We start from the raw sequence: 9,823 nt of genomic DNA on the forward strand, positions 1-9,823 counted from the left end.
CACACATCTCCTTTTGAGTTTTGAAGCAAAGGACAAAGAACTTGTAAAGCAATAGAGGGAAGAGAGGCATGGAGTAGATGACTGTGTGTCAGTGGCATCTTAGGGCTGTGTCTAGGAGCCACCAATGACTATTCTGTAGGAAGGTCAGTGAGTGACGCTAGGCTGAGTAGAGCATCTAACATCTCTACATTTTCCTGTGAACATAATTTTCCTCTTAACATCAACTTTCATTTAATCTCATAGACTCCATTTGTGAAAGATGTTCTTTTATTTAGCTCATCATTGTCTCCATTTTAGTTTTTCTTGCATGCTTTAAAATCCATTGTTGTTTTTTTTTTCTCCTTCTGTCCTTCCCCCCCACCTCCATCTTCATGTTCTTTCACAGTCGATCAAAACGAAACGTAAAAAGAGTTTTCGCCTCTCTCGAAAGTTTCCATTTTACAAGAGCAAAGAAAACATGGCCCAGGAGAACAGCATGCAGGAACGTAAGTAGCAGCAGAGTCCAGAGAGCGAGCAGACTGTTTGCAACCTGCCTTCTTGTCCTTAGTTGCCCCTACCTTAGAAGGAGTTGGTGGCCGCCCAAGCACTTGTGTGCATACGCCCACTTATTTGTAGACAGGATAGAACTTGGCCTGTACAGAGAGAGGTTCGAGCTTATTTGCCCAGCTCCTCACTTAGATTGGAGTGTTGGAGGCTCCAAGGATATCCCAGGCACCTATGTTGGAAGTGTGAAACAGAGCTGAGCTATTGTGATAAGGAATGGTATTCAGCTAGTGTCAGGATTAGAAAATGATTTTTTTCAAGTTCAAGGGACTAAGTGTTGCTCCCCTGACTCTCCCCTCTTGTGTTTTTTCCCCCTTAATTTCATTCATACATGTTAAGAGAAGAGCCTCTCTCTCCTCAGATCCCTAAAGCTGGCCTGCTTCTGGAATGCTCATGTATGTGTAAACACAGGTTGCCCATGTGATCCACAGCAGGCTTCCTATTATGTCAGGGCACCTGCAGAACCAGTTATCTAAATAAAGATTTATTGAGAAACACAAAGCTGATTTGGTAGAATAGGCTACAACACTGGGCTGCATTAGGAATCAGTTCAATCCTACTTAATCCCCTGACTCTACCACATGCCTCAGAAACAAGTTGCTCTGATAATGATCTGAAACACCAGGTCAAGTTTGTACAGTAGGTTCTCATTCATATCATTGTGAAATTGTAAATTGTAAATGTCTCATTTACCAATCACTCCTCCATCTTTCATGGAGCAATCTTGTCATCTAGGGCTATGGGGTCTGACAGGAAACTGACTAGTTTGGTAGAAAATGGCTCCTAGTAGGCTCATCTGATTTATGGTCATGCTATTTGTGGGTTGTGGCCACCTGGGGTAACCCTGATAGAATTAGGTATCTTCACAAAGATGAAGACTAGGCCTTACTGTCCAAGGCATGCTCAGTGACAAGGGATAGAAAAATGGGAGCCTAAGACAAAGATCTGAGATGATGTTGCCACAGTTTACTAGATTAGCCTTGAACCTTTCCAAGGAGCCCAGCCTGGAACATGTCACTATTTAATAACCTAGCCAGTTAGGGGTATCCATTGGGTTACAACTTTCTGGTACCTATTCTCCAGAAACAAAGCTTAGGGAAGCTCTGTGTATCATACCACATAGAAATTTTCTATGAAGGGTTTGGACATACTAAGGTATAGTATGGGGAAAAGCTCAAAGGACGATGATAATTCTGTCTGCAGACTTGGCATATAGACGTGTCTCTTTCATGTACCAATGGGAGATGTGTTCTAGGGAAAAAGCAGAGACCTGGCCTCTATAATTACACAATTGGTCAAAGAAGGTACTTTTAAGTCTTGGAGTGTTGTCTGTCATGTGCTATGGGCCTGTGGGCTGTAGACTACCTCAGAAAGCCTTTCTACTCCAAGGCCTTCTGGCCACAAGTGAATAGCATACTGCCAGACATCTTACCTGACATGGGATATTCTTTCTTCGGCAGATGTCTTCACCTCACTGTAGTTCTAAGTCTTCATTGGATTTCATACTCCTATCACTAATGCTCAACTGCCTCTGTATTCTTCCTTCCCTTCGTTGTTTTTTCTCTGTTTTTTCTCTTTTCCCTGGTTTTCTCCTTTCCTCCCCTCCCTCCCCTTCCCTTACCCTTTCTGTCCCTGTTGTCTGTGAAATCAGGACTTCCCTGGGTTAAGTGACGATTATTATGGAGCAAAGAACCTGAGTAAGTCAAACTTACACACCATTAACTGTATTTGTGGCATGAATGGAGCTCTTGGGGTGGGGGTAGGGATGTAGGGGACATGGGTGAAAGGGAAGGGTGAGGGAGGGGAGTGTTTGTGAGACCCTTTCCCATGGCAGGAGGAAATCTGTGGTTCCAAATGGCCCCTGGTATTCTAACAAAGCTCTAATATTCCTGTCTGCATACTTTCTATACCTCTGGGCAGTGGGGTACGAGCTTAGCGTCCCCATAGAAGTCAGCTGGGTCTCAGGGTGAGTACTCAGCTGATGTGGAGCTACCTGGAGCTTCCTGTGGAGCATGCTGGTTGAATCTTCTCCCAAGTAACCCTATACCAAAGAGTTGAGCTTGGGAACCACAGTTTTACTAGTTCTTTTAGCCGGGAACAGGGTGAACAAACTCCACATCTGAGCAGCCTCAGGAGTTCACATGTTGCCACAAGGCCAGCTGTCCATAGAACATCTCTAAGAAGCCAAGCTGGCCTGTACTGCTGAGTGATTTTTATCCCAGAAAAGCTCTGACCGACATCTCCATTTGGAAACAATTAGAGTGGGAAGTAGGGGAACCTAGGTGAAGGCCCCTTACCAGTTGTCCCTACTCACTGCAAATCCAGAGGACAGCCTTCCAGGTAGGCTCTGTCCATATATATTTGGTCCCTCAATAAAGGATAAAGGGAAAAGACATAGAACTTTGTCCTTAGGGGGAACCCAGGGGCTAGCCACGTGTGACAGACAACCCAGCAAGTCCTTGGGGAGGTGCACACAGCATATAATGGTCCTGGCTGAAACGAGCAGCATCTCTTCATAGTTTGGTGTGTCTGTGTCTCATTTCCATTTGCCTGCTGTTCCTTTGAGAGGGCTGCTAATGTCTGTGCCTCCTGTGAATGCAACTCTTTGCTTGAGCTTTCTCCACCTACACTCCAAGATAGGCAGGTCCCAACTGCCTGTGATGGGAGGGGTATGTCTTCCACATAGTCTTGCTGGCTGGTTGTTTTTGTGTATTTGACATGTGTCTTGTGGTGGATCGAGGTGCATCCCCCTCGCTGTTGAAGCCAAGTTCTCCTCAGCATTGGTTGAAGGAGGGTTGTGGGTAGCACCAAAGTTCAGAGTAGTGGTCCTGGTGACTTACATTTACCAGTGATGAGCCTCTAAGTTGGAGACTGTCACACAATTCTGTACCTTTGGTGGCTCTGTCTAGGGGGAAAATGTGTGAGCAGCAGCATGCCTGGGCTTTTCTCTTTGACTGTTCCTTATTCATTTCCTTCCTGCCCATTAGCCTTAGGAGATGAGTTCTGAGACAGGATTTGGAAACCATCCAAATCAGCTGGCTTGATTCAGAAGGAGAAAATGCTATGAAAGGAAATAAGGCTTCTAGCGCCTATGGAGGGATTTGGTAAACTGAGTGGGCTCTGGGGACATGGAGGAGGAGGCCAGAATATCAGGATTAGAGCTGTGCTTCCCAGTTGGTGGCCTGGATATGGCAGGCCTCCTGTGGCCTTACTTGGTTGGCAGCTCGCTGTCTCACTCCTGGCGCATTTTGAGTTTGTGCTGCATGTGACCTCTTAGTGGTGTGTTCTGAATTGGAGTCTCTTTTTTGTTGGCTTGCAGAGGGAGTGACATCCAACACCAGTGACAGCGAAAGCAGTTCCAGTAAGTGTGTGTCATACCCCCATGTCCTGTAGCTCCCCCATGTCTCCCATCATCATTCCAGTGTTCACTGCTACCATTGCTGCTCAGAGGCTGCTGCTCCTTTTAGCCATGTATACTTTGAGCCCCCGGAGATGCTGTGACAGGCTCATTCACCTTGTGGGATGGATGGAATTTGTAGACTCAAGAGAGAATAAACCCTACAGCTCTAGCTAGGACCTGGTTTGAAACCATCCCTGGAGTACTGGGGAGGATAAGCCAGTGATCTGGTCCCTGCCATGGGCATGTAGGCTGCTGAGACTATCAGCTAGACAGATTTGCTCAGAGACCAAAAGTAAAATGACTTCTGCCTTCCATCTGCCTTTTGGGGTTCCTAGGACTACCTTAACTTCTGGCTGGGTGACATAGTCAGGAAAGGAATTGCCCCAAATGCCTTGAGAGCTCCTATGACTACAGCATTGAAACCATAGCTCAAATCTCAAGCTCTGGGAACATTGGCCTTTGAAGAGCTGCAGTGACTATTGGTCTTAAACACTCCCTCAGGAGTCTCAGGCTCAGAGGGAGGCCTGGAGCAAGTGTCCTGTGGCTCCTGCAGCTCTTGCTGCCTTCCCTAGGATTGGTGTCAGCTTGATTGGGAATGGTGACTTTTTTAGGAGGACCTCATCATTGCCTGGTCACACGGGGGTCCACCAAGAGCAGAGAGCAGGTTCAGTATTGATTTTAAAGGATACTGGGACCTTAGCTCAGATGTGCACCAGTTTCCTAGATGCTTCTTAGAGATGCGAGGTTGGTAAACAAATAGATCTTAAAAGGGGCAACATTAGGCCATAACTTGGGAGGTTGGTCTAAGTGTCTGGACTCAGGTAAAGTGGCTGTGCGAGTATGTTTCAACCAGTTGGAGCTTCTCTGTGATTCTTCTCAGAACAAGGGGCTACTGAATATAACTAACAACTATTACCTATAAGAAGTGAATCCCTAGAGCTTGGGGTGGTTTGGTGGAGACTTGACTTCCGGGCCTTGCCCCATAATTGGGCAATATTTCACTGAATGAAAACAGCCCAGCCCAAGGCTGGTGAATGGCTTCTTAGCCTTGCCAACAGAAAGTGAGACTGTGGTGGGTGTGGGGTGTGGTAAATGCAGTACACAGCCATCAGATCATAAAGTGCTAACGTGTTTCCCTTTTTGCAGAAGGACAAGAGGATGCTATTTTGTCATATGAGCCAGTGACACGACAAGAAAGTAAGCCCCCCCTCTGAGAGTCTTGCTTTTGTGCCAGTCTGCTGGTCACGGGCTTAGTAAAGAGGGTAGCTTTGGGGCAGGGTAGGAGGAGACTTGGCACATCCAGCTCTTGGCTCCTCCCTAGAATCACTGGGTGGATGCCGTGGTGCACACACCTCTTGTGATACTTTTGCCCACTGCTAGGATGCCTTCCAAATGGCAGGTGGATATCAGGAAAGCAGGGGAAGGCCTGTTTCAGCAGAGGCAGTTGCTGCACAGGCAAAGGACCTGTGTCCTTCCCTGCGCATCTTCTTTGCAAGAACCTTGCTTAGTAGCTAGAGTCTGTGTGGAAATTGCTCCTGAAACTGTTGGAAATGGAGATGCTTCTGATTTCCGACTTGCCTGAGACTTTAGAATGTCCAATTTAAAGGCCATTTGAAGCCTTTAATTAAAAGCCAGAGAATAGCCTTAGTTGTTTTGCCTTGTCTGAGTGGTGGCCACAGAGCCTCTGTCCTCAGAGGCAGGGCAGGTTGTCCTGTGGGACCTCTGTTCATTGTCTTGTGCTCTCCCTCCCCAGTTCACTATGCCAGGCCTGTGATCATCTTGGGCCCAATGAAGGACCGAGTCAATGATGACCTCATCTCTGAGTTCCCACATAAGTTTGGATCCTGCGTGCCACGTAAGAGCACGGGCAGACCCAGATGAGTGAGGTTTGGTACTCTGGGAAGTGTCTAGGATCAGGGCCATTTGGAACCTCCTGGAAGTGAGTGGTATTGGTAGGGTTGGTATCCAATTTGGCTGCTTGATGCTATGGAGTTAAAGTTTGGGTGGTGATGGTCAGGATTAATTTTATAAATGGAGAGGCCCATCATTGTTCTGGTTTTATTTCCTGTGGCGCAGTGGTTTGAGGTATCAGTTTTTGGGATTCCTAACTCCTGTGCCAAGTATTGCATCCTCCATCAGCCATGTCATGGGAGGCCCTACCTTTTTGGTCCACATTGCCCTCAAGGACCCTACGTATAATGTCTGGAGTTTGGAAGAGGAAATAGGCCTGACAAAATCTTTCCAAGTGTTTTTCTCATTCATCTGAAAAATACTGGAGTAGACTTGTGTCCTTCCTGTGAGAAAGGATGAAGGCGGCTTTTAATAGCCCAGATCATTGCCTTTGGGGACACATTTCCTTCCTTTTTTCTTCCTTTTAGATACCACCCGGCCTCGGCGTGATAATGAGGTAGATGGACAGGATTACCACTTTGTGGTTTCCCGGGAACAGATGGAGAAGGATATTCAGGACAACAAGTTCATTGAGGCTGGCCAGTTCAATGATAATCTCTATGGGACCAGCATCCAGTCTGTGCGGGCAGTTGCAGAGAGGGTAAGCAAAGAGGAGGTGGTCTGGCTGCCACTGAGCCGCAGAGAAGACAAGTGTTCAGGCCTCATATCCACTTGCATTCACACCTTTCCCACACTGCTGAGCAAAGCTAGTCTCTCCATGTGCCCAGCCCTCAGTTGTGGCATATGTCTCTGGTGTATAACGTTCACTGATATATCAGCCACCTGGGAGGAAGGCCCCTAGGGAGCACTGGCGTCTTCTGGGTTGTAGATGCTGTGTTCATCAGTTTTCTTGTCACTGTGACAAAACAACTTCAAGGAAAGATTGATTTTTGGCTCATGGTTTCAGAGGTTTTCGCCTGTGCTAGTGTGGGCACAGTAATGCTGACCTGGTTACCTGCTTAGCAGGAAGCAAAGAGAATCTTGTGTGGGGAGCTTTCCTAGTTTTCTCCTTTGTTTTATCTGAGTTTCCAAAGCCATGGGATGGTGCTACCTATATTCAGTCAGTTTTTCCCCTTAGTTAACCTTTTCTGGGAAGGCCCTTGCAGAGAGCTTCACTAATCTGTAAGGTGGTACTTTAAAAAATACTTTTATTCCATGTGCTTTGGTATTATTCCCTGTATATATGTTGGTGTGTGGGTGTCGTATCCCCTAGAATTGGAGTTACAGACAGTTGTTCACTACCATGTGTTTGCTAGGGATTGAACCCCAGTCATCTGGAAGAGCAGCCAGTGCTCTTAACCTGAGCCTTAACTTGATCTCCTTAACAATCCAAAACAACCATCACAGAAACAAGGCACTTCTGGGAATTTTTCAGGACCTCTAGGATGTGTGTGTGTCTGGGTTCTTCTCAGGCCGATGTTTGACTGGCTGAGCTCTACTTTTTCAGGGCAAGCACTGCATCTTAGATGTCTCCGGCAACGCTATAAAGAGACTGCAGCAAGCACAACTTTACCCCATTGCCATTTTCATCAAGCCCAAGTCCATTGAAGCACTCATGTAAGTGTCCACAGGACTCAGTGACCCTGGAAGAATATAGATTTGCTGGGCAGGGCTGAAACTGTCTCTGAATACCTGCTCCTCCTGTTTGGGGGCCTAGGCACACGCCTCCTTCCCAGTTGGGATTTTAGACTACTTGTAGGTTTTGAGGAGGAAGTTAGCCAGGGTCTACTTTAAGGTGGCTGTTTAGCAGATTTTCGGGGAACCTAGAACATTTTGTTGTGTTAAGACATAGGATCTCCCTTGGAAATGGATTGCTCTGTGTCTTTGGCAGGGAAATGAACCGACGGCAGACGTATGAACAAGCAAATAAGATCTATGACAAAGCCATGAAACTGGAGCAAGAATTTGGAGAATACTTTACAGGTAAGAATCCGAAGTCCTCTGGGCAGGCCAGACAGTGGCTCAGGGAGACTTAGACAGAGCTGAAATGCCCAGGGAGCTTTGTAGTCATTGAACACAGACCTTTCCTCAGGCACTGAGGTTTCCTATCAGCCACCAGTTAGCTAGGTTCTAGTACAAGCCACTCCCAGGCACAGCTTTTGCTGGTTCCTTTGTTTAATCTGTTTGCGTGTTCTGTGAGATTGCAGGTTCCTTTGTCTCCTCCCTCTGTGCTCTTCTCCTGAATGTTTTTGCCTTACATGCTTTGGTGTTGATAAATGTCTGTTGGTGGTTTCTTAGTGTGGTGTTTAAGTTGTGGGTCAGTCTGCATGTGTGCACTTCATGACCAATTCTAAAAGTGGGGAAGATTCTCTAAAATACAGAACTAGGTATACACGAGCAGGCTGGTAGTGAGTAAATACAAACTCATAACATTGGGTTAGCCAAGTACAGAATTCAGAAATTATTTACATACCATGGGTCTTTGGAATCTTTTGTCATCCATATGTATGTCCTTGTTTGCTGGGCTGACCTGACACAGCAGATGTGATGGCCCCTAGGAACTCTGCCTCTTGCCAGAAATTGTGGCTTTCTGCTCTTCCCCTGGGTAACTGGGATTTTCCAAATCTGAGTGAAACCGCTTTAGATTATAGGCTGCCAGCCCACGGCAAAAGCAGTGGGAGCTTCCGTGTCTGGCACGCAGTGGGTACTCAATAAGCGTCTTTATAATCAACACACTGCCTGTCTCACTGACTCCAGCAGTTGATGTCCAGCTCTGGGCTCTAGGCACCTAGCCAGCTATACTTCTGCTCTGAACCCTAGGCAGATAATTCAAGAAGCCAGACCCCATGCTTCTGTATGTGTCCATCACACCCTGAGAACATCATAGGAGGGTCGTTACTAGAAGCAGGATGGGCGGAGCTTGGGGGCACTAATAAGGACCACAGTGGTAATTTACTTTGTTCTCTCTTCACTTTAGCCATTGTACAGGGTGACTCACTGGAAGAGATTTATAACAAAATCAAACAAATCATTGAGGACCAGTCTGGGCACTACATTTGGGTCCCATCCCCTGAAAAACTCTGAAGAATCCCCTCCAACCATTCTCTTGTGAACAGAAGAAATCAAGTCCCTCTTCCCTCCTTCCTCTTCATTCCTGTCCCCACGGGGAGAACAAATGACTACTGTTCTTGTCCCCCTTTTTAGAAATGTCAAAAATTGAGTTTTCTAGTCCTGTTCTTTTTTAAAAAATGTTGTTTGGTTTTGGTTTATTTTTTGGGATGATGCCATCACTCATCATGTGACCGTGCCCATTCCTGCATGGACCTTTCCCGCGCTAGCACAGGTGCAAACCCATCAGAGTTGTTGTTCTCATAAACACCCAGCAGAAGCGCAGAGAAGAGAGGAGGACTGATGGAAAGACAGACTCTGGACAACTGCACAGCTTGGAAAGTGAGCGAACAGCCCACGTGATGAGGTGCTCCTGGGCATTTCTACCCTGTACTGCTGGCTTGCAGCTCTGAACGGTGCAACGTAACAGCTACAGAAAGTATCTTATTTATATATAGATATATATATGTAATTTATATAAAATATATAGAAATTATTATATATATATATTATACACTCTTCTATAATATATATATATATTCATATACATTGGGACTAGAAAAATCTATGGAGACGTCCATCAATGGTACTATGTTATTAGAGAAATGCTTTAATTTTCATATTCCAATCAGATGACATCCTATGTTCCACCTGGTTGGGAAGGGGTTGACAACGGTAGTAAGTGCTATACCAAAGCACTCAAATTTGGTCATTCTCTTCAGAGTGAAGGTTTGCTCCGTGTGGGGCCAACCTACAGCATAAGAGAAGGGGCTTTGGCTGGGAGCTTGAGATTGGAGACTTGACTGAGAGCAGTTGCTGCCCCTGCAGGGCAGTCATTCCTGTGCAGAAAGAGAGAATGAATGGCTAATGATGCTCCGGATG

General features: G+C 46.2%; 1 protein-coding gene across 7 annotated transcripts in view; it reads left to right on the forward strand.

Annotated features, from left to right (window-relative positions):
* Positions 1-9,421, forward strand: part of DLG3 (discs large MAGUK scaffold protein 3) — a gene marked incomplete at its 5' end in the record, with an annotated part of 49,222 nt that extends 39,801 nt beyond the window's left edge. For 3 of the 7 annotated variants that reach the window (XM_080911031.1, XM_080911032.1, XM_080911037.1), the window contains 8 exons: positions 386-485; positions 3,863-3,904; positions 5,090-5,140; positions 5,697-5,798; positions 6,322-6,494; positions 7,341-7,450; positions 7,725-7,816; positions 8,811-9,421. In XM_080911031.1, coding sequence (XP_080767157.1) covers positions 386-485; positions 3,863-3,904; positions 5,090-5,140; positions 5,697-5,798; positions 6,322-6,494; positions 7,341-7,450; positions 7,725-7,816; positions 8,811-8,917 — 777 coding nt within the window. In that variant the 3' untranslated portion in view covers positions 8,918-9,421. Of the gene's footprint in view, positions 1-385; positions 486-2,194; positions 2,241-3,862; positions 3,905-5,089; positions 5,141-5,696; positions 5,799-6,321; positions 6,495-7,340; positions 7,451-7,724; positions 7,817-8,810 lie in introns of all 7 variants that reach the window. The other 4 variants (XM_080911033.1, XM_080911034.1, XM_080911035.1 and 1 more) reach the window with 2 other exon arrangements.
* Between the last annotated feature and the right edge of the window lie 402 nt (positions 9,422-9,823).

Source organism: Micromys minutus, assembly GCF_963924665.1.
Source record: "Micromys minutus genome assembly, chromosome: X".
Classification (NCBI taxonomy): domain Eukaryota; kingdom Metazoa; phylum Chordata; class Mammalia; order Rodentia; family Muridae; genus Micromys; species Micromys minutus.